Source organism: Telmatherina bonti, assembly GCF_933228915.1.
Source record: "Telmatherina bonti genome assembly, chromosome: 14".
In the NCBI taxonomy this organism is placed as follows: domain Eukaryota; kingdom Metazoa; phylum Chordata; class Actinopteri; order Atheriniformes; family Telmatherinidae; genus Telmatherina; species Telmatherina bonti.
The window spans coordinates 29485038-29510852 of NC_136612.1; the positions used below are offsets into that span (position 1 = coordinate 29485038).

At 39.4% G+C, this 25815-nt stretch overlaps 1 protein-coding gene across 2 annotated transcripts in view; it reads right to left on the bottom strand.

The window, feature by feature from the left end:
• asic2 (acid-sensing (proton-gated) ion channel 2) overlaps window positions 1–25815 on the bottom strand; it is a gene marked incomplete at both ends in the record, with an annotated part of 405375 nt that overhangs the window by 4837 nt on the left and 374723 nt on the right. For both annotated transcript variants that reach the window (XM_079253556.1, XM_079253555.1), the window contains 3 exons: window positions 6798–6854; window positions 7141–7291; window positions 14849–14976. In XM_079253556.1, coding sequence (XP_079109682.1) covers window positions 6798–6854; window positions 7141–7291; window positions 14849–14976 — 336 coding nt within the window. The remainder of the gene's footprint in view (window positions 1–6797; window positions 6855–7140; window positions 7292–14848; window positions 14977–25815) is intronic.

Here is a 25815-nt window from a genome sequence, read left to right on the forward strand (position 1 = left end):
CCGTCTGTGTATCCATCCAGTTTCTCCCACTGATGTGTGTAAGTATGAGTGTGAGAATAAACTGGAACTGAATGTGTGCCATGGGGTAAGCAGCTCAGAGAGGTACAGGGGGGCCAGACCTTCTGGAGGTACCAAAACTATGGAATTCTTTCCTGCTACAATTTAGAGAATCACATCGCTGATGATTTTTAAAACCTGCCAAAAGACCCATTTTTATGTCCCGACGTTTCACCCAGTTTGAGACTGTTTTTTTAAATTTTCTATCAAATGTTTTCTTACTGTCTTTCATGTTTTTATTACTTTTACTTTTTTGATTGCTTTTATTGTTTTATCTTTTATTTCTTTGACTACTACTATTCAGATCTCACTCTACACATTTTTAACGTATTACTTCTTTGTTCAGCCCTTTGTTGCAGCTGGCGTTGAGTTAAAGTGCTTTATAAATAAAGTTGAGTTGACAGTTAAGTTGAGCTGAATCTGTGCCATGGTGGCAAAAAGTCTGACCAGTATTTCCAAGACTTCTCTTTTCCAACTCTCCCAGAGTGACCTTGAGAGATGCAGTCTATTCTGGTTCTCTTTGGCGAGAGACCTGGCCAGGAGATTGGATGGATGGATGGATGGATGGATGGATGGATGGATGGATGGATGGATGGATGGATAGATGGATGGATGGATAGATGGATGGATAGATAGATGGACAGCATATGGAAGATCCTATGAACAGAACCAGTAACAGGAGGAGGGCTTCTGACACCAGTTTGACTTCATTCAAACCAAGCTCTCATTACAGGCCCTGACACACCAAAGGGCCTCACATGGAACACAGTTGCAACCCTTTTCCCAGTCCTTGATATACACACAAACCATGAGGACAAACTGGTCCAGTGTCCGAGGTTAAAGATCTGGTCTAGTGTTCCACAACCAGGACAAAAACCAAGCTGCTCTTCCTGACCGTGAGGTTTGACAATCGGTGGGATATTTGTCCAGCTCTCTGCTGTAGAGAAGTTTGTTTCATGCTTACAGCTTTTCCAGTGTCATAAAACAGGATTTATTGCTAATTCATGTTGTTTAAATGGAAGCGTTACTTTCACCAAACCATTTCATGCTGATGTAAAACCCATTACAGGATTATGCAGATGATCATTTATATTACCATTAACTGCATCTAATCCAAGAAAATGACATTTTAATAACATAACTTGTGCTTTTTGATTATTTTTTCTTCAACAAACTGTTCGTAGAGTGAAATAATCCTTACCTAGTTTAACAAAGTTCTGATGTGAGATATCTGCTGCAGCTACAACAACTTTCAATTAATCCATCTGTTTCAGAGCCAACTGGGCCTTAATGCTTTTTCTCCACTGATGAACAACAAAACAAACATGAGGCTTAAAACAACAGCCGGTTTGTTTTTAGATAATCTCATGGCTTGAAAATCAGTCTATTCTACCTAAAATCAAAGGCCGTGCATAATAACATGGACACAGTGAATAACCACGGAGACTGCCAGCATGGCCCTGTATGCACAGCGTCTCAGGTCATGTGGGTGTTTGCCCTGCGAAGCCGTAATGACAGTATAAGTCACTGTCGGCGTCACAAAGCAGAGAATGTAAAGCAGCAAACACAAACATGCCCTTGAGCAGCATGGGTGGAACAGCCTTCATGCTGGCAGCGACAAAGTCCCGCCGCAGAAAGCTCAAGTCAAGGCTCTGCTTTGGCAGTTTGAGGAAAAACAAACTTGAGTGCGCTGGATAATGTTGTGCGAAGCCCACGGCCTCCCACAGAACACCAACTCTCTGGCATCACTGATGGTAATGCTAAGCAACACAAGCCTCTCAAATATAGCTCTGCGCAAAACCTCTGCAGGAATGAGGCTGCTTACAAATCACTTCCTTAAAGTCTGATTTCGTGATGCTGCTTAAAACGATCTCATATCCACCTTACCTTAAAAGTCCTTGGACTCCAAATCTTCACAAGATTCACGCATCACTGTCATGATGGAAAAAGACAAGAACTCTGCTAGTTTCTGGCTGCAGCATCTCTGTGCTAGGCTTGCAGATCACTGAGCAGGAGGCAGATATCCCCCACGGTGCACTAATCATTGGCAGGGCCACACAGTCATGTAATTGTAAAAGGAAATTCAATATGGCTTCACTGTGGTCTCTTATTTTTATTCAAATGAGACGTTATTGGATTCATGAGACCAAAGCCTCATGCATTCAAATGCTTGATTTCTTTGTCTTCTCACTTTTTGTCCACCTCCATTACACTTTTTCTCTCACTCTCAAGTCTATAGAGAAGAAATTAACATAAACGTGATAGAAAAGGCTTATAGTAAAGTTTAAGTGGTCATATTTAAGATAGATGGGATGGATTTTATCAGAAATCACAAATAATAGTGTTTCTGATTGGATACACTTTTTTGGAGCATTCTGTTTCCTCAAAAACTAACGACAAGAGAATAAAACTGCCCACGGACCACAGATACAGCAGCCTTCCTTCAACAAAATGAGAAAAATAAATGATCAGATGTGTTTCCAAAACTTGAGTGTCATATTTTCAGAGACAGAAACCCGATGGATCTCTGGCTCACGAGACCTCTGCTGGGTAAAGCAAACTGGCATTTGGAGTTTGAACTGGAATTTATTTGCATTTCACTGTCCAAGCAGTGTGTGTGTGTGTGTGTGTGTGCGTGTGTGTGTCTGTGTGTAGGAACTGAGAAAGCATTACAGTTCCCTAAACGAAGCCAATTACAGGAAAAGAGCTGTCTGGAACATGCCGCAAAGTCCTCATGCATCACACACTGTACCTTGTGTTTTTGAGTGCATGTTAATGACACACTGAGTGATGGTAAATGGCCTCCTGGTGTGGGAGTCTGCAGCCTTCCTGATGATTGCCTGAAAGTTTTGTTGCCCTTGATGACATCTTTTCTGAACCTTCCTGGCTTTCCAGAAATCAATGTATCATTTGTGTGGCAGAGAGAATGATGCGGCTGTGATGTGAGAGTTAACATCACTCAGAGCGCCTTTGAATCTTTGAATGGAGCCATTAGTTGGTTTTACTGCCAAGTAGCCTTGATTGATCAAAAACAAAGTATTAAACAGTGGTATATAAAATTGCTTTATTGGGCTTTCAGTTTGTTACACAATGTATGTTTAATATTTTCTCTTTTACAGTAAATATGAGGAAATTGGTGTTTTACTGAGCAAGAAGACCAAAACCAGTGGTTGCAGCCCTGCAGAGTAACAACATTAATTACCAGGTTTGGATTGTTTGTCATCAACTAGCATGAACTGGGAGGGTTTCCTAGCATGTTTAGACTGGAGAAACAAAAACATATCTATAGGTTTGGAAATAATAAGAAAAAGATTATGAGACAAACCACCAACTGTAATCATTAAGCTAAATTATTGGTCTTTCTTTGAATTATCTCTACCAAGGCGGAGGTCATGTATTTGGCAGCGTTGGCTGTTTGTCTGTCTGTCTGTCGGTTGGTAACATAACTCATAACTCGTAACATAAGTTATAAATGGATTTTGTTGAAACTTTCAGGAAATCTTACAAATAGCATAAGTAACAAGTGATTTTTGGGGATGATCCAGATTTGGATCTAGGAATATTTTAAAGGAATAAAAGGAGATAGAAGTAATGCTCAGTGATGCTCAAGTGCAGCCTCCCATTACAGAACAGCCTAAATTTACAACAGTCACTCACAGTCGCTGCCTCCTTTGGCTTGTGGACCATATTTCTCTGGTCCTTCAGGCTGTTTTCACGTAGCTCATCGTCCATTATCTTTTAGTAAAAATACAACTGTCAACCTGAAATATACATTATACTTAAGACTGAAATTTTAACAGCTGACTTATTAGAATATAAGGATCATAAAATAATGCACACGAACATATAATGTCTGCAGCTGTGAGTGGGTCTGTCAGGACAGCAATATAGCAGAGTCCAGAGTAATTTCCTGTTTATCTTTGGCAAAATGTGAGCTGGAAATAACAAACACACGCTTTGTTGTTGACATTTGACTCACGGGATTATATTGAAGTTGTTGTTATTGGGCCGACTCCAACTATTGTTGTCCTCATCAATAATTCAAACCTAAACAGATGAGGAAACTGCCTCATGGTGGAAAATAGACTCCTAATTATGAAGCTACCTACCTGCAGTTTATTGAATTAAATCACTTGGGAAGCTTTTATGCTATCTGCTCAGATTTAAAATACTGCTATTCGTCAGATTTATGCTTTTATCTTTTATGGACAATGTAAAACAAATCCCCCCTCAGTCAACAAGGTCATAAACTCAGTGAAAGTCTTAAAAGAGGCCGGGGAAAAACTTTAGTGTGCGGATGTCACGATTTCCTCCTTACAGCCACATCCCAACTTTTCCTCCTCACACATTTTTATCCTGCCGTCCTCCTCAGTCTGACTCACCACACCCACTCATGCATCTCCTTCCAATTTCTTCATCAGCTCTCAGTCATCATCCAAGCTGAATCCTACCTGCTCTTTGTTAGACTAACGCTCTCCCTGATGATGTTCATGCTCCGGACTGTCAGTTTGCTCTTGGTACTGAACAGTAAAGGGGAAAGCGGGGGATCGTCCTGCTTAAATGCACTGTGCATCCAGGAAATAATCCACACGCTATCATTAAGGTGGAACGCCTTGATAAGCTTCTTCAATGTCACATTAAATTCAGAACAGAAATGCCTTCATTTTTCTCCAAAACCTTGTATTGATAATGGGAGATTCAGACTTCTGCACAAAGCCATCTCCAGCACCTCCCAAAGATTCTCCACGGGGTTCAGGTCTGGACTCGATGTGAGCTAATTCATGTGTGAAAATGAAGTCCCATGCTCCCTGAACCCCTGTTTCACAATGTCAGTCCAATGAGTCCTGGTAATACCATCTTGAAATCTGGCTGTGCCATCAGAAAAGATGGAACAACCCACTCAGAGTACTCAGGTATCAGCTGACCTCATTCTTTGGACTTGTAATGTTGCTGAACCTAGACCAGACCAACTGCAGCAAACCCAGATGATAGACTCCCCCCACAGGCTTGTACTCAGCATGATGACTGCATCACTTCATCTTCATCTCTTCATGTCCTGATGACGCCAATCACTCTGGAACAAAGTGAGCCTGGACCCATCAGACTACATGACCTTCTTCTATTGCTCCAGAGTCCAATTGGTTTTTTTCTCCCTAGCAAACTAAAGCCATCACAAGATACAGCTGAAGCTTTAACTTCTAGCAGCTGAGACACTGTCAGAGTGCCTGCTTTTCCAATGGGAGAATGGGAAAAGCCTCAAACAGTGAATTCATTGTGTTAATGCTGTCTAGACGTTTGGTAGTCAAAGGCTAAGGGCTTTGTCTTTTCTTTCACTCCATGCTGATTTGTTTTTGTATTTATATGTATGTACTATTGAAGTGTTGTGCGTCATTTCCTTTATTGAGACTATTTCAGGCCCTGAATTCAAGCGCTCAAGTCCTCCAGCTGTGAGGTCGTTTAAGTCTGTGATTAGGTCTCAGAATGGATATGAGGACTGAACTGTGGTCATATTCTTTCCCCATAAAAGTCACTTTTACTGCTTTCATGCATCTGCATTTGGGTCCGTCGCTGAGAGCTTCATTTACTGACGGCGACACATTAATAAATTCTGACAAAATGAGCACCCATCCAGAAGGAAAACTGGGAGCCTTTAGACCATTACAGCACGAGATTGATGCCTTGTAAAGAATCAGATGTTATGTTATATCCCTTCCTGTGAAGCTATGTGCCTAATTTGTGGAAGAGTAAATCAGCCTTATTGTTGCCTCCCATAAGTGACAATAACAGCTATGGAGATGATTTAAATCCTAATAATTTGCAATTTGCAAAATGAAATCTTTTCATATTTGAGAACGATTCTTTAGGTAAACAAGCAGCACGCTGAGTGTACACCCCAATTCTTCACTGTGTATTTGCAAACCTTCCTGTGGCCCTTAAATAGATAATGAAATACAGTACATGTTATAAAATAACTCCTCATGATCCTTCTGACTTTGAGAGCCAAAACCATGACTTTTAAATGCCTCCTAGAGAATTACATTTACATTTTAAATAAAAAACAGTCTTATCTGACTTTCATGAGTCTCTCTCAAGTTAATGGTAAAATACAACACTGAGGCGTGAGAGCAGTGTCATAAATAGTCAAAACCAAAAAAAAAAAGAATAAAACAAGAAAATCGGATCAATATTTCCAAGCAGCTAGATCAGCCCACATAAAACTGGCAAAGTTTAAATGATATCCTGAATCAGAAGGAAGGAGGCTGCCAAACATTTGACATGTCCTTGTAAATTTACTTTAATGCAAGAAATATGATGCATTATCTTTCTGGCTATCCATGCATTAAATTGAACTCTAAAAGTGCCGTTCCCGTTGGCCCGATGCTGCTTACAGACTTGATGAGCCCTTCACACACAAGCAGCAGTATTAAGATGCCTCCTCTCGATAAATCAAAAAGTTCGGAAGTGACATCCACTGAAACTTGTGCACCTTGTTACACAGAACACCAGTTTTCACCTGCTGGCTGACTTCATTGTTCTGGGTTTCATTAATATATAACACATATACGTACAGCATATATGTTCATATTAAAATTCAGCACTTCTCAGCTTAGCAATAATGCTGTGACAAAATAGGAGATATGCATTATCATAATCCTTTGCTGAGCTATTAATCACATGTATACTTGCATACAGTGTGTGGGCATCATTTTCTAACTGGTGTGTAGGTGTGTGGGACTTACCGAGAGCCGGATCAGCACAGTCTTTGTACTGCTCCGGTGTGCAGTACGACGCATCACCTAGGAACATTTTCAATATTACACGTTAGAGGAGGTTTCAACTCAGTGTCGGTGTTTAAACATGAACTTCTTGGAAAACTCTGCGAAGTGAAACATGTGCATAACTGGAACAGCAGCGCTTGTTTCCTCCATCAGGTGTATGCTGTAATCGTGGGACTTTTTCACACGCCCACACCTAATGCAGTATCGATTCCCATATCAATATGAGGCCTGTCAGTCTTTAATCCTGAATCAAATTATGCAACCTTGTTTGAAAACTTTTGCTGATAAATGTTACTCAACTCACCAGGCATGTGCACCATCCTGCAGTTGCAATTCTCCACGATGTAGCGCGTTTCGCAGTCAATCCTGCAGGCGGTTACACTGTAGACCTGGAAAAAACCTGACTTCAGTGCTTTGGACTCGCACTCTCCCCATGGGGGAGGCAGGTAGGTCAGCTGCAGGTGGGAAAAGAAAAAAAAGAAAAAAAAAAGAAAGAAAGAAAAGTCAGGTTGGTACCGTTCTCACATGGCTTCAGCCTATGGACATGTTAATACCTTTTCTTTACAATCTGTCCGACCAGTTATCATCTGGATGCAAGCAAAACACAAAGCAATGTAAAAAAAACCCAGCAACTTTAACTCAACATTTAATTTTCCCATTTTAGCAGCATTTATACACACCAAACTTTCCAGATAAACGTCTGTCTGTGTTCTTTAGTTTTACACAAAGTCATTTGTTCATAAAAACATTCAGGACCTGACTGAAGGTGATGGTGATTGAAAAGAATGACAAATGAGATCTTAAATAAGAAAATGTTGCTGTTAAGTTCAGATTTCACAGTCTACACCTAAAATACCTCATTTGGATGTTTATGGATGTCATATTTCAGAATAAAATAACATTCTTAAATCTCATAAAGGTAGTTACTTGTGAAATCTAATAATCAAAACTATATCTGTCAAGTGACTTTTGGTTATTTGCATCTTTTATTTTGTAATCTGCTGAAGTTTTAACTATACAACAACTATTCCAATGTGACTGAACCTGCAACATCTTTTCTATGCAAAGATCCACTTTGCATAAAAGGCTAAACCAGTGAAATAAATCTTAAATAATGACCAGCAGATTCTAGCTGCTCTCCAAAACGCATTTCTTAGACCCTGGAAATGAAGAAAGCAGAAGTCTCACAGCAGACCAGGTGCTGAGGAAAACAATTCAACAGCCAGCCAGAATCTGTCAACAAGAAAAAAAAGGAAAACTCCTCATCTCACAGTGATGGGAGCACATCCAAATGTTCTCCCCCTTCTCCTGTGGTTCTGAGGACTGGGACAACAGATGAGAAATGAGGGACACCACACCGAGCAGTGTGGAGGCCCATCTGCTCCACAGAACAGGCACCAGAATCTACTGGTGCACGCTATCCATCACCCTCTGTTCCCAGTTAGCTTCACTGTCATCACTCTGTGTCCCACATGAAGCAGCTTCCTCTTTTCTGCTTTTTAATAAGGTGAAAAGCAAAATCCCGCCAAGTCAAGTTTGGCTCAAATCAGCTTGTTGGTAAAAACATGATTTCAAACCCTGCTCTCACCCCTGTCAGGTGGTTTTCTAGCTCTGCCTGGAGGTTACAGGTTTGTAGATAAAACCATTTTACTAACACTTACAGGGGAGTGGAACAATAAACTAAAAATGACTCCAAAATAAAAAACAATCTTGCATGTTAAATGTTTCAGAAGCCTCGAACCATCTGGATGGAGCCATAATTCCTCCTGTGATAATTAAAAATGCCTATCTTGAGGCCAGTGGAAAGCAGTTTCCTGACTTCCAGGAGCTATTCATTTTATCAGACTTATGAAAGGTGCTCCTCAGCAATTCTTAACCTTTACAATCGCCTTCAGACCTCAGCTAATCATCACTTCTGGCCTAATTAGAGTCCACTGTAGCTGATCCCAGATCCGATTATTTCTCTGTAATCAGATAATCCAAGGTGCTCAAGATCACTTTTTACTGCATTGAGACTTGCTGACCTGATTATGGTCGATTTAATAAGAGCAGAGGCCTGTCCCCGACTGAGGCTGTTATTAATCAATGCTCCATTCTCCCGTTTTACCAGAGTAATACTCTAATTAGGCCTTACCACTTGGTCAACCAGGGATGTTGTTAAAAAGTTGAGAACAGGAAGAGTTGCTTTGAGGTCACTCTAAGTGATGGTTGTACGAACTGGGTCTCAACAACAAATCAGAACAAAACTGCCTTTGTGTGTTATTGTTCTGTTTCACAGAATAGGGCTAAACTGCAACAAAATGACCCTGAGCTCAGCCTTCATGGAATAATGACTTTATTTCTTTCACCCTTGTGAAGAATGACTTTCCCAATAAAAGGAGCAGCATGCCCTTTTAGTTTCAGTTAAAAACCCACAGAAGGACAATTTCTTCATCTGGAGAGCTTAAATATAAAATAGTTTTGAGAGGACTCATTCATCCTTTACTGTAGGGCCTGCAGTTTGTGCCCGAGGCTCGCTTGACTAAAGCTGCTTTGAAGGCACTGGGCCAAAATGAGTTCATTTGTTCTCTTTTTCGGAACCATTTTCCCAAACTGACTGATGAATTTACCTTAAAAATATCCACCAATCACCAGTTTTCTTTTAATGTTCTTTTTGTCTATTTGCTCTACAGAGCTTCATTTTGAAGATCTGTTTTCTGTGGACATGTTTGAAAATGGCTCCATTGTTTCTGGGGAAGATGCTCAAGGAAACAAGTGCAAATCCAAGGACATCTGATAAAAATGGGACTCCATTCATTTGCAACCACTCTCCCCCCCAGCCCCACCCTCAGCCCCCATCCCCTCTGTGCAGGGTTGTAGAGAGGGACAGCACATTTAGAGCTGACAGACAGAGACCTTGGAGTCTTGGTGTTAAGGTGAAAGAAGTATGATGGTGAAACATCATTTTAATGGAGAAAGTTAATCAGTACTTGACTTTGTGCCAGTTAACTCATTAAGTGGTCTTTGACTGATTCCAATGTTATACAATCCCTCCCACACCTCCAGTCCAGAAGACCACAAACCCTCCATAAGCCCAGAGCTTTCCTGTCACAACTCCACTCAGTCATCTCCCTCCACCTCAGAAGAGAGGCCTCCTCTCTAGCCAGTCTGTTTCCAGCAGTCAGGCGAAGAAACAACTGGAGAAACTGAACCAGGAAAAGACTATATCAGATGTAGGGTTCTGAAAACCTGCTCTATGTTGGAGATTTCTGCACCTTTTCAACACTAGCTTGAGTCAGAAAAGAGTTCCTGTGCTGTGGAAACATTCTGGCTGCATGTAAAATCCCACCTATCTGCAGCAAATGAATACAGACCAGTCGCTCAAACATTCCACATTATGAAAGTCATTTGGAAACTGTTATCAACTCGTCTCGATAGGCAACACAAATTAAACCTCTGTATTTAATCCATATGTATGTCTTAAACACACATTAATGAGCACACAAGCTGAGCAGTGTTTAGCTGGAAGGGCCCCCTGTGAGGAGCAGCTTAAAGGTTGTGTGCTTTGTTCTTCAGCTGATGATAGTGATGGAGCCCACTTCCTACATTTTTTCTGCCATTAAAGGAGATAAACTGGTGTCCTTTCCTTCCAAAGAGCCCCGCTAACCTCTCACTCACAGCTGCTTATTGGTCTTGATTAGTGGCCCTGACTTATCAGGCGCAGCAGAGGGTTTCTCATGTCATCTCATGTATCTTGCTAAGACTCCAGCTGCATGTCAAGATAAACATCATCAAACCTGGAAAAACCTACATCATGCCAGGGCCGATGAATTCTGAAGTGTGATGTGGGTATTATGAAGGAATACATCTTTTCCCCCCATGCACTCTGTTATGGGAAAATAATAAGGAACTGAAGGTTTTTATGGACATATGTGTGTTGGTTTTAAAAGTAAAAAAAAAACTAAAATGAAGATAATCAGTTCATTCATCCGTCTTCTACAAGGTCGGGTGGGATACACTTAAGGAGCTACTTATGCTGCTCGGTGGCCTTAATACGTGTGAATACAAAGAATCTGTTTCAAGGTTAATATAAAACAGAAATGTTAGTGTTCAGTCTCTCCTGTTTTCCCTTTTTTTCTACTGTCAATCTGAAATGTATTTGCAGTAATGCAATGAGACAGTGACATGTGAGCACAATGTGAAATATTACTTTCATATGCTCTCGCTTTCTTTCCATAATCTCACCCTGTCAGCATTGACAAGTTGATGGATGACTGCTTCACAGACTCATTCTGTGTATTTATTGTATTTCTTCTACAGCCATCAGCTCTTTTTCCATGGTTCCTGAATTCTTATTCCAACCCTCTGAAAAATAGTCCCAACCCAGCAAAAAACATTGATTTATTCGTGTGATACAAGCTGGTGTAACATGGTCGGCCCTGAGTTTGGGTCAGTTCCACCATGTTAGTCTTACAATGTTGTCAGCTAATATAAATTTTGATGAGGGAAAATGAATCTAAGAAAGCCTGTCTCCTCCTATCCAGTCAGGATGGAGCCATAGTTCATGTGAGCAGGAAAATTCCCAGTTGGCTCATTACTGCAATTGGTTTGAGTTGATTGAAACAATCATGATTCAAAAGTTGGGCAAAGAAAGGAATGAAGTAAGGGACTTTTTCACAGAAGGAAACCTAATAGCCTGGGGAGAATTTCTATATTGTCATGAATTTTAAAGGAAGCATTTCTTTAAGTATCTGCAAATGTAGAAATGTTTTTTTTTTCCTGCAAAACGAGGCAGAGAGAACTCCTGCACTCATCCAGAGAGAAACTTTCAGAAAGAAATACCTATTATTGTACAGCTGACTTGCATTTATCTTGAGTGTTTCAAATGATTTGTACCATGTCCCAGGAAAAAAACAGGAAATACTTTGATTTGTTTTAACTGTAGACTGAAATTTATTATTGAAAATCCTGAATCTGGAGCTTTGTTCCCCAGACTGATGTTACTAGCTGGAGCGGGCTCAGAGAAAACACAGGATGCAAATCAGATGCCAAATTAGCCTTCATCGGGTTATCAGGCGATATTGGTTAATATTTTCCCATATTTCATCAAAAAAATCTTCATGTGAAATATGAAAAGTTTAAACTGATAAAAAAAAATTACACTGGGACATGGGCAAGTTTTGTGACACAATTAATGAAACTGGAGATGTACATAGACATTAGGAGACCATTCATTCCCTTAAAAAATAAATTGGGGGTTATATTTGTATCTTTCACAAAGAGCACAGTTTATTTGTGAGCAGGCCTCCTTGTTATTACACTATTTAATAATAAAAATAATAATAATAATAATGCTCTCGGGCTCTTGGGGCCCTCGCTCTGTCTGCCCTGGGTGGCCGGTGACCGGCGGGATCGGCCCTTGCCGGCCTGGGCCTGCTGGGGCCTGTTCCCCCTGACTGCGGGGGACTCTGGTTGGGGACCTCCTTCGCCACCTCCTGGGCGGATGCATGGCTGGCTCCGGGGTGGGGTGGTTGGGATCTGTACCTGGGGGTGACTGTCGGTTACCCGGGTCTCTGGGTTCTCCTGGCCTGCCTCTAGCCCTAGGCGGGCGGGGTCACATTGGCATGATCACTCTTCTCTGAACACGTTCCACTCTGAATGTTCTGCATGAATGTTCTGCATGTGTCACAGTCACTGAGTCATCCAGCAAGTTTATTCACTAACAGCAGGTAGCTCTCTTTCTGTCTTTTTGATTTAACTTGCTAGTTTCTGGTCCTCCTGATTGTCAATGGTTTTGTTCTCCACAGGGACCATGAATCTAGAGTTGGCTTGTGTGGGTGTATATATTTATGTGTGTGGGTGGGTATGTGTGTGTACTTATGTATGTATGTATATGTCTGTATGTGTATGGATATGTATGTGTACATGTATGTGTATGGATATGTATGCGTATATGTATGTGTATATATATATATATATATATATGTGTGTGTGTGTGTATATATATATATGTATGTATGTATATCTATCTGTATATATGTATGTATGTATGTGTGTGTGTATGTATATATGTATATATATATATACTGTATGTGCGAGTGCATATACATATATATGTAGGTGGGTATGTATGTGCACATACGTGTATGCATTGATCTCTTTTTGTTTTTTATGTTCTCTTTTCTGTTCTCTTTCTGCCCCTTTCCTGTCCCTTCCGGTCAGGTCCAGCAGCATAAACTCTGTAATACAAACTATTATCCAAAGCAAATAGAAAAATAAAATAAGAATCAAGAAATACAAGGGGATCATTACATATATAAATGTTCCCCTTGGCAAAATAAATTTGCTCAGCAGAACACAGCATCCAGAACATCAGTCTGCTTGCTTAAATGCTGGACAAGACTAAAAAAAAAAAAAAAAAAAATGTATATATATATATATATATATATATATATATATATATATATATATATATATATATATATATGTATATATATATATATACATATATATATATATATATATATATATATATATATATATATATATATGACTTATAGGACTTATTTATGCTCCTTTTCACTTAAAATCATTTGAATCTACTCCTATAGTATGATTTAGTCTTGTGTTTAGATTGTTGCGCACCCTTTTAATTTCGTCTTGATGTGTTTCACTGTTTTTATCTCTCATTATAAGTTAATTTGATTATTTGAATCACATCAACTTATTTTATGTATGAAATGCTTTATGAATTACCCGTTGGCCCTAATTATCCATTAGAACCAGAGGTTAAATGTGTCTAAATGTTTGACTGGTAATGAAAATAAACCTACCTTGTCTTTATAAAAACACATTATTGCTGTCAAATATATTCCTGGAAGAATCTAGTGTAGTATGGTTAATATTGTATTCCGCATATTTTGTGCATTTGAAAGTAAGTAGGTGGTTGTGGTGCTTTGGTTCAGATAAATGAGTTAATAAGAATTGTATAATAATACTGTCTTACTCTAAGTAAATTGTAAATAATCAATAAAGGCAAAAAAAATCTGACTGGCAAGCAGCTCAAAACACTAAGAAAATGACTGAGGCAGCTTATCAGCAGCACACAGTGCAAAGGCAAAGTTATCAGCTAGCTGGGGGACACATTTAGCATTTAGCAGCTGCAGGGAGAGATATTTGTCTGACAGTCAGGTTTCATCACTGAGGTCAAAAATATGTTTTTGGGATGTTTCCAGCAAAGTTCTGCTTCCCTCAAGTCATTCAGACAACGAGCGGTTCCTGCACACATCGTAAACACTGACAGCCAAGGTTGCCAGCGAAGAAGGACAGGAAACAGAAGCCATTTCGCAAACGGGAACACAATGAGTTTATCCTGACAGAAGCCGCTGTGCTACCACGTTCGGACCAAACAATTCAATTCTAAAAGCTAAGCTTGAAAACAGAACAGAAAAATAAAGAAACAGAGACACAATTAGGGAAGTGGGACAAAACTAATAACCACAGTGAGCTGTCAACACTCATGGAGACACAACAGGAAGTGGTTCAGCTCGACGGTGAAGGAACAGCACGAGTGGAGCTCGTTCAACTTCAGATAGAAGGAGAGAAAAACAGCAAAAAACAACTATATGAAGTAGAAGAAGGGGGACAGAGAAAAGGCTATCTATATAAGAAACCCTGAGATGTGTGTGTGTGTGTGTGTGTGTGTGTGTGTGTTAGCCCCGTGGCTTCAGCACTGGCCGCCTGTGATGGAACAAAGCCTGGGTGTGATTGAGTGGGCCAGAGATTGTGTTGAGAACCTCTCTAACAGAAAGGCCAAAGCATGAGACGGGCATGTGCGCCAAGAGTCCACAGAGACCAACGGAGGTGCTGGAGACTAACCCATCTGCACACACACACACACACACTCACACATCATTGCAGGTTATTTATCACATTGTTCTTGAGTCACAAACTGAAGGTGAGAGTTGGAGGTGAAAGAAAAAGAAAACCAAAATGATATTAAATGTGCATCAGTGAAAATTGGGGACACCTACCCTCTGCTCCTGTGTGGCCACAAACGTCTGGAAGCCAGGGGCCACGCCGAAGCCCAGTTCATGAACAAATGGAGGCTCCGCCTGACTGTGGATCTGCACCCGCACACCTGCTTCGAAGGCTGTGTCCTCTGGAAGGAAGAAAAGAGTGTTAGCTAGAAATATGCACAGAAGGTAAAAGGTAAAAACGTGGCTCTTTGACGAGTTTAGCGTCACTGTTGAAAGAAAAGAAGAAGAGAAAAAAAAAGAAGCTGTTAATGCTTTTCATATGAATTTCATGTTGGGGACAACCTTTTAACATCAATTTCTGGGGCTTTCAAGTCAAAGCCTGGAGCTTTTAAGATTCCCTGTGTGATAAACACACACTTTCAGGCATCCCATTTGTGGTGACATCAAACATGGGTAGTAAAAAAAAAAAAGCTCAGTGCTGACTTCATAGATGAAAGAGCTTTTATAATTCCATTTAGAGGACACGCACACACACGTACGCACAGGTAAGAACCAAAGGAGCCATAACATTTACTCACATAGAAGGAGCAGTGTTTGCAGGAATCAATAAAGTCCTGACATTGAGTGGTGAACGCACACACATTCAATCATGGCTTTCCCCCACCAGCTGATCAGGCCAACACCTCAGGGTGATCTGCAACCAAGACACTGGGATTTCTCAACACAGGCTGCCTCACAAATCCACAAGTTGCACACACACACACACACACACACACACAACAGCATCATCCCATCCTGATGGAGTCTTGAAACAAACATCTGCAGTGACGGATGTGGGGACAGCTTGGATGCTTTCACATCAACAATAACTTAACAGATCAGACAGGCTTTTTTTTTGGACTGGAAGCGGATGTTGGTGTTACTCATGATGGGAAATAAATGTGTTTCCATGGTCCCATCATGAGGACTTGCATTATTTATATGAAATTATTGGTGGAATTACACACCAATAGCTTTGTTAATGTAGACAAATATTTCTATAATCTGACTGACATGAGATCAGATGTTCCAGCTGATGTGTTGGATGCCAGATAAAGTGATCCAGTCAGCTGTGTGTTTACATGATTCATAGATGTAACATGTTTTAGAGCTTTGGACATGCGCAGTGTGTACTGATTTGGTCAAACGAAGAAGTGGAAGAAAAAAATATAATATAATAATAATAAAGTTTTACAAACCTATAAAGCACCAGTAGCCTCATTTGTCATATAAATATACAAAATCTAAAACATCTAATTGCAAAGCCTAAATGTTGGTAAAAAAGAAAGAAAGTTGGAGATGGGGAACATACAAACAATGCAAAGATGTGTAACAGGAGTTATATCAAGGCAAGAATATTTATACTATTATGGTAATTTACATTGTTTACTGTGAAACTAATACAAGTATTTACACAGCCAGAACACATCACGGCTCTTTAATGCTATTTATTTTCCTTATCTTGTTTTTTCAGCTTCTCCACACTTGGTACAGCTTCCTTTTTGGAGTCTGCTGTACTTTAGGATTGTGCGACATCCATGTTGTATCCCTTCATAAATTAAGTCCCTCTCGGCTGCTGCAGAAACTTCCTTCAAGCTATTTGGGTGCTATTGCACTTCCAGAAGATGAACATTTATTCCTGCAAGGTAGAGTATGTTGTAAAATGGAGCAGGCAGCCACGGCAGCATACGGTCCTTTACAGAGTACTGCCACATCCCCTGATCCAGACCACCTGGAAACTAAAAATCAGAACAGATCAGAATCTTCTGATGTTAAAAGATCTGCCCATGGCTGAAATAGGTGGAAGTGATTATATTTCCTTTGTTCTTTGCTTACTACTTATTAAAACTTGTGAAAGTACTTTACTGAAAATTTGCATAGTTTTATAAAAAAGTCAGGGACCAGAAAGACTTTATGATTTTATCTGACAAAGTTAGTGAACATGCAGATTTGAAAATAGGCAAAATGACCACCTTGGCCGTTTAAACCCCGCCTCTCCACGAGATAGAAAAGCTGATTGGATGAAAAGAGCTACATGTAAACATGGTGATTTACAGAAAAATGCCTGATATCACTGAAACTGTGTTTCTATTGGTATCTGCAGCTTTCCCCTAAATACCCATCATGTTTTATTTTCCTAGAAAGAGCCATTCATATCGACTTGCCATGGCTGCTGCTGCATGAGACACATGCACACAATGTTGAAGTAGTTACCTGTGGTGGAGTCATCGGTGCTCCGCATTCCACTGGACCCACAGGAAAACATCACTATGTCTGGAAAAAATGACTACCTTTCTCTACAAATATTTGTCTCTATCCATCCACATCTGGAATTGGCATTGAACATAATTTCTACACCTAGATTCATGTTCACACAGTTGTAAATAAAGTCCTGTGTTGTAAATCATTCCATTCCAGGGTTAACTAAAAGTTACAAAGCTAAGATTAGCATGAGCTTCAGGAAATTAATCTAAGTCAATGAAGACCTCTGAAGTCACGTAAATCTGTGTGTCTGTGTGTATTTATGTGTAAAACGGTGTGAAAGAAACATCAGCTGTGTGAGAGAGATAATCAGAGTCCACACCTCAGAATCAATAAGACATAAAGAAATCAATGACTGTGTTTGCTGTGTCTGAGTGTGTGAACATCGGGATGTGTGCATGTTTAGCGAAGTGAGCTCGAGAAAGTTACAGACGTTCTCATGACTGGATTCACATGCAGCTGCTTTACAGCACCTGGTTGGGAGTGAATGAAGACATGATTGCTGCACACATTGCTGCTTTTTGCCCACATTGTGCCACAACCCAGTAAGTCAGCTCTGTGGCTGCTGTTCGGATTACAATCATCGCTTCAGCAGTTGGAACGCAAACCATTAGAAATCTCCCTTAAAAAATGTGTCCTTTAGTGGACTTTTAATCTAAACTTAAAAGCGGTCATGATGCAGTGTGGATGTTTGAAAGGACAACAGCAAATAAAAGGACAATGCAGAATGCATTTTCTGTATCTGGCACTTAGACTTTTGAAATAAATACATACATGTTCAAGTAATCTTGGATGCTTTGATGTGGCACGTTAAAGGAAACCTCATGTTATTTAAATATGTCTTTATAATAGCTGCTTTAGAAATACCCCATTAGCAGCCACAGTTAGATCTTACATAATTAGCTACTGTTTGTCCAAAGGCAATTAAAAAACCATAAAAGAAGCATATAAGCACACTGAGTGACAGATTCCTTCATTAAAACAAAGAGGAAGCAGCGTAAACACAACACTGACCTCTGCACGACATAGAAATAGAGATTTTACCAAGTCATCCAGAAGCTGGTAAACAGCTAAAGATGTAAATGAATACAATCCGGTAATCACTAAACTTGCATGTGTCGTTGCAAACAGAACAGACGACAAAGAAATGGGGTTGTGGTTGCTTCTCTCTTTACTTGTGGAAAAATGAACTCAAATAAAATATAATACAGATAGAGAAAAAGGGGCAAGAAAAGATTAATTATGTAATGCTATGAAAAGAAAAACTTGGTGGAAGATCACCACCTATTTCAACTTGATAACAGGTCAGTAATGTGGTTTCGGCATACAAGAGAAAACCTGACCGAGTCTCTAGTGAAGAGGAAAAGGGTTCACGGGTCTGAAAGACACTGTTCACAAACTGTGTTGAGTTAAACATGCTATAAAACTAGAGTTCATTAGCTTCAGTATTATCATTAAGAGACTCAAAGAATTTGTAGAAATCTCTGTATACAGGGGGAAAGACAAAACCAGTCCCACATTTAGGTGATTTCTGGTTCTAAGTTTGCAGTGCTGAAAAAAAAAATCTGATTTTTTAAAATAAATTCCTTCATTATTTCAGAAAAATGTCTGAAAACCAAGTGAATGACGTTTGTTGCTGAAGAACCTGAGCTTGAGTTTCTGGTGTGCCAACACAGATGAACAACTCTAGCCCCTTGAGCAAGGCCTTTAGATTTGATATAAATGAGCTCTAAATAGGCATTTTTTTTTACTGGAGGTGACGTTAAATATCTAACTGCCCTAGACTATCATAAAACAAATAGTTTAACTTCCAACCTTTCTCCTCAACTTAACCAAGTCCTTGTATTCCCTAAATCTTCACATGGTTTGTAGGTATTTGTTCAGGTTTTCTACGATAGTCAACATTGTTTCCTGCTTTTATTTGTAGGTTCACCCGGTTCTGCAGTCTGTGAACTAACACTTAGACCTGGTTCCTTCTGCTAATTGCCTCATCGGCTTCTCATTTTGTGATTAGCATCTCTGTGCATATAGACTCCAGGTTTTCAGTCGACTATTATTGGATCAGTTTTCTGTAACTCCTTGTTCTCTGTGTTGCAGAGGATTATCAGGAGTTTCAGACTCAGACAGATTTATTAAACTTTTCATTCTTGAAATGAGAATTTCTTTCACTCTACGGTACACATGAAACAAGATCAGTAGATCAAATATACTGTTTTTCATTATTAATATCACTGATATTGTTATTTGACTTTGTTCTTTTGTTGTTGTTCTGCAACTGAAACCATTTCGTCAGCTCATCCTCCTTGGACCCTGACAAACCTGTGATGTGTAATGAAAGGCTGCCGTTCTGCAAGTTTTAGATGATTCCTGACATCCTTATCCTCCTTCCAGTCCTTTGTACGGTCAACCCCCTGCCCCTCATATACACTCACTAGTTTACAGCAGTAAAAGGTTCCTTACAGTCCTGTTGGAGAAGGTGGAACTGTGACATATTTTGCATTTCTGCTTAAAAGGGCAACACAATCTCACAAACGAGTTAAAAAAAAATGACTGGAGCTTTAAGTCACATGTAATTTATCCACAAAACATTCATTGAGATGACAATGTTGTCACATAGAACATCTGGTTCTGCTGTAAAACACTAGAATTAGACCCTTCTTTTTTTTAAGGCAAAACTCAGAACATGAGACAGTGATCTCTTGCTGAGAGAAAATTAAATATTTGTATATAAGCATCTCTCCGTAGGAAGACGTTTAGATTGTGTTTGAGTGTTTGTTTTTGAGATCAGAGCAAACAGAGATCTGTGTGCTGATTGATGCTCATTTCAGTTCAGCTGTCTTTATAAGAAGATGATTAAAAAGATTGTGGGCGAATCATGTTTGGCTATATTTGAGCATGGATTCAGCAGGATCAGAAATGGCTCCATATCTGCAGTTAGATTGAGATCATCAGACTTATTGGACTGAGAATGACTCCACCATATAAGGAAGGGCAGATTAAATTATGCTAGCAACACTCTGTTACATTTCATTAAAATCCTTCTTTCTCAGCATTACTACTGAATCTTGCTGTGGATAAACATGATCGGGTATAAAGAGTCTTGAGGTTGTTTCCCTTCAACACACACACAAAAAAAAAAAGAAAAATGAAAGGACAAATTCTTATATCAGTGCAGGCATGCTTACATCTGAGCCATATTCTGTACCTTTGTAGCAAACCCAATTAGAAACCTTTGCTGCAGCGGTAATTCACATTCTCTCCCTCCTCCCTCCACTCCACCTTTTTCCAATTACTGTCACATCCAGGACTGGGTTTGTCAGGCTTCATAAGAGCTCTACCTTGTGTGATTATTGTGTGAGAGTGATAACAGAGTCAGCTGTTGGCGAGCTGAAGCAAAACTTGATTGAAAAGTGAACGCAACAAGGAAATCTTCTAAATTCATTTTAATAACTGAGAGCTCACTAAAACGTTACGATTACTGACTGAATTTATTTGACCAGTTTATTTTTTCCCCTTTACCTAAAGGGCCCTTTGCATGTTTTTCCATGTTTTCTGACTGATCTGGAAGTTCCAGAGAGAATCCAACACTCACCAGATCCACATGTGTGTAGTAGCATTGCATTGCAGACAGATGTCTAGTGAGCCAGATATTCTGAATATTTGTGAACAAGGTTTTTACTCTCGTTTATTTCTAAGCAGTCTGGCAGCGTTTACATCATCATTCTCAGATTTTGTTATGTGACCAAATTTTCTAGGAAGGGCATCCCAACTGGAGACTAAACAACATCCAATTTAACCAAAATGATGGACCTGTATAACAGAGCATAGCTTTACCTTTTTAAAGGGATTTTTCTTGTTTTACTAAACAGCAAATGTTTTAAAAAAGGCTTTTAAAAGTTCTGTTCACTGGAAGCCATGACACTCAGTAATTAACTGATCACACCATTTATAGACCCAATGTAGGGTTATGACACAATGGTATATCTACTGCCTCAATACCATCTGTGTGCTACAGCAGGCACATATGCATGAAGTCAACCTTTCCAATCCATTCCCATATCTCACTGGCAAATGATGTGGCTTCATTAATGCAAAGCCCTAATCGGGCATAAAGCTCCAAGCAGGAGGAGACACATGGGTCTCCATACAAATTCAAAAACTTTCCTAAAGAAATCAGAAATTCAAATGATGGTTATTTGTTGGGAAGTCTGTGAGTTCTGCTACATTAAAACTTTGCTTATTATGATTTCTGTTCCAATAGATAGAAGACAATCATCACAACCGTGGTTCAGACAGTAATGAATTTGACATTTACAGAATTATTATTTACATCTTATAATTAGCATTGAGACAGGAATGTGAAAAATGCAAATCCAGTTATTTTTCTCTCTATTCTGCTAAAGAGATGGCTTCTGAGTACTTATTTTGACAATTTCTTTCCCACATGGCTATGCACAAACGTAAAACTGGACAAAACCAAATAAAAACACATGTTAATGCACCACCATGCTTGAAAAGGAGCAGAAAGAAGAACTTATAATACCTTCCTCTTTTATAAGACATAACACACCAACAGACATTATAAATAACTTAACAATACTTAATAAAAATACTCATTAACAGTCTACATAATAGCCTCCATTCATTCATGACTCTTCAGTTCATAGATGGATCATTAAGCTCATACACTTAAATAACCTGTTTTATAAGATTATAAAACTTTGTCTGAAATGAATTCCACAATTAAACTCATATATACACTCGTACATACATACACAGTTTAAAGTGCTTCTGTTCTGTGTTTATGTAAGTTGTTTTTGTTCACCGGTACTAAAAAGCTGATAGAAACCAGGTTTATAAATGCTGTTTTGTGAGGGATTTACACAAGCTGGTGGACTTTTTATTAAAGGTACAGTATATAAGAATTACTGAGTGGTAAAGATGGGCAGAGAAATTACCTTACAATGCAAAGAACAGTATTGAACGGATGGTGGCCAAAAGCTGCTGCTGCAGTTTTAAAGCTCACAGGATTCTTACTTCATACACTCACTTGTTGGTCCAGTCAGAGACACCACAGAAAAACTGGTGGCACAAATATGGCAGCTGTCAAGTATGTGGGCCCACAGAAGGTAAATATAAATGAGTTAATCAAGAAGCTGCACCTTTAAAACAAAACACAATCAAACACTGTTTCTAAATGTTGCCTCAAACACCATTTGTAATTTCTGCTGTGAGCGGAAACTGTGAATGCCGCTTCATGCAGCACACTGAACAGTGTTGCTAGTGATTGTACAAAATCAAATACTTAGAGTGTCAAAAGAACACAGACATAATATTATTAAACATCAGGTCTCAACACTTTAGCTCAGGGTTTCTCCATCTGGTCCTTAGAGAGCCAGAGTCCAGCAGGTTTTCAATGTATCCCTGCTTCAACGAACCTTGTATGTTTCTCAGAGATGCAAACATATTGTGTAAAGTTAGATGAAAGGAGTTTAATCTCAGAGAATAAGACCGAATCGTCACATTCAACTAAATAAAATGTTGTTTTTGGCTTTTTTACAAAATGTATCATTATTTCCCATTGGGAATTCCCTTCGGGGATTAATAAAGTATTTTTCATTTCATTTTTCATTTCATTTTTATTTTCATTGCATTTCATTTCATTTCATATCATTAAAGTCTTGCTGCAGGCATGTTTGAATTTTCCTTTTTGTTTAAATGTAGACATTGCGTTGCCACGACAACAGCAGCAAGAAATGAACAATATTAGATGATCGCTGGATTCTGACAAACTTACAAAGGAAACAAAACTTGCTGCTATTTGTCTCTGCCAAACAAAACAACTTTATTGTGTGCAGAAATATTTCTGTTCTAAACTTCCAACAAGCAGTTGTTGCACGCTGAATACAAGTCAACATCAAGCTGAAAAGATAAAAAGGATCAAGAACTTTGTACTCAGTTTAACATGCTGTTTTGCTAACCACTGTTCCTTTCAGCCTCTCCTGCTAGGTTTTCTTTTTTTTCTCCCCAACAAACACTTTCATTTAACAGCAGCAGACTGAATGAATGCAGAGGCAGGATCAGACTTTATCGTGCTCTCTAACGCATGTTGGACCTCGCTTACCTGTTTGCGACATTAAATAAATGAAAAATGAAAATGAAAAATACTTTATTGATCCCCAGGATGGCAACAGTGCTTTGTTTATTCTTGTTCCTCCTGAAGTCAACAATCATCTCTTTTGTTTTGCTGGTATTTAATATGAGACGACTGTCACAGCACCATTTAACAAACTGACTGACCAGTTCTCTGTACTCTGCTTCTTGTCCATCACTGATACTCCCCCACAACTGCAGAGTAATTAGAGTATTTCTGCAGATGACAGGACTCAGAGTTGTACTGGAAGTCTGAGGTGTACAGTGTGAAGAGGAATGGCGAGAGCGCAGTTCCTTGAAACTGAAGCCAAAGTCTTAAGTGATGAAGAGCTAATTATTGGAAAAATAGAAAACAGAAAGCTCAGGAAGTGGTGGTGTTTACCTAACCAGACCTGAAGCTGTAAATGACAGAAATCACAGCAGGATTGTCACAAATACAAAAACTCAGAAAACAACCAATGACTTAGCAGAATCCAACAGAGCTGGGATGTAAAGAGGTGAAATGTAAAACATGATGTAATCTGCCTCTCTTGCACAGAAATGCAAAGACAGAACTAAAGCACCCTGTATACTCCTCCCAATCCTTCAGTAACCCTGTCAGAGAAGAAGATATGGAGAGTGAGCCCAATGTAATTGGTTGCTTGGGAGCTGTGAAATGTCAGATCTTGCATTTAGTTTCTGTACATGAGTGCAGGCTTGATATGAAACAAAGCTCTGATATGTGACTGATTAAAGGAAAGGTGCTTATCTGAAAAGAGAAAAACTGGGTCTAGAGCTGACTGCATACAGTAAGTCTCTCTGCTTTAATTTATTCATTCTGTTGGAAGGTTTTCATATCTCCTAAATTTAATAATCAGAGGTCTGCATGCAAATTTCTCGGATAAATAATGAATTTAACTTTTGTTATGTTCAAATGTTCTGGTGCTCGGTGAGCTGTCATCTTTGGTAAATGTGAATGCTCTTTTGTAGCCATCTGTCAGTAGTTTCTGCCATTCCCTCACCACCGGAAAACTCTTTTTATTTTGCAGGAGGTTTCAGATCTCACCACAGTGAGTCACAGACTTACTGCTGGCCAGTTTGAAAGAGGCTGTCTCCTTTTATGCCAGGTAAAGGTTCTTCATAGTGAGTGCTTTGAGTTAATGCCCCACATAAAGACCTGTAACCGTCATCTCAAAGGAAGCTTTTTAATACTGTGTAACCTTCTGGTCATCATTTGTCTAGGATACTCAAACACCCAGAACAGATGCACTGTAATCCATCCTGTTTCTTACTGCTTTAATTTTCTATTTCCTCTGGCCACAGGACATCATCCCTGGAAGACTGGAAGACTGATTTCAGTGGTGTCCTCTTTAGCCTCATAAAGACATATAGTACATGGTTTAAGGGGCAGCTTGTTGTTAAAGCTGAAATCTTATCCAGACTGACCGCTGACTCAAGGGTTTCAGATATTTCTGACACACCGTAGCCTTTGGAGAAGTCATACTTTTTAATAGAAACTATTTCTATCAAGCATTCTGGAACGTGTTGTCTTCTTCCGACTCCCAACCCAACGCCTCTCTAACAACCATTTTAAACAGTTTCAGTCTGGAAGTTATTAATGACATGTTTCTCTCTGCTTACTCTGGACACATGGCCATTTTTATCCTTATGGATCTCTGTAGGATTTGACACCATTAATAATTCAATTAGCCTCTCCCACTTGGAATTGTTAACCCCACTGGAACATTGTTTGGTTAAGCACAAATTTTGTTTGGTTCACATTCTCAGTTCTGGTATATGGTGAATAGTTAACTGGTGGATGGAGTGTGTCAGGGGGCAGGAGGGAGCACGGGTGTTCACTTGGTGTTCAGGAAGCACTGAGTAATTACCTGTGAGTCCTTTGTCTGCCTTGGGTGCAGTGTCTGTCCGCCTGAGTGTGATCTGAGTCAGCGGGCACAGAGACGCTATTGGTATGTATTGCTTTATTTTGTGATTTACACTTTATTTTATATGTTTTATTTTAACTCTTTAAACTACACTAAACATGATTGACGTGGTGAACATCTGGTACTCTTTCTCTTCGAGGTTATCAACCTGCTCTTTCACAAAAAGAAATGAAAGTTAAATAAAAGGAGTGAACCGAGTTGATTCCTGCGTCCTCTGTGCCAAGCCTGTTCGAGTTCAGGCCCTCAATAACACGACAAACATCGTTCCTGTGGATTAAATCCAACCTCACCAATCATCAACAGTTAGTACATATCCATGACTGCTCATCCTCCATATCCCTGCTTTCCCATGTGTCCTTCAGGGTTCTGTACTTGTTCTTTTAGGATTTATACTTTACTTGCTTCCGCTTTGTAATTTCATCCGTTACTAGGGCTGTGATGATATGCTTTTGTCCCAATTCGATTCCAATTTTTTGGGCGCCAATACAATTTGAATTGCGATTCTCATGATTCTTCAATCTTGCTGATTTTTTTTAGACTAAAAACAAAACAAAAAAGAATGTACAAAACTTTTTATGCTTGTCATTTGCCTTAATTTCAATTAGGAAAAAACAATACAGTAGCCAAACCATCATTCTGCTG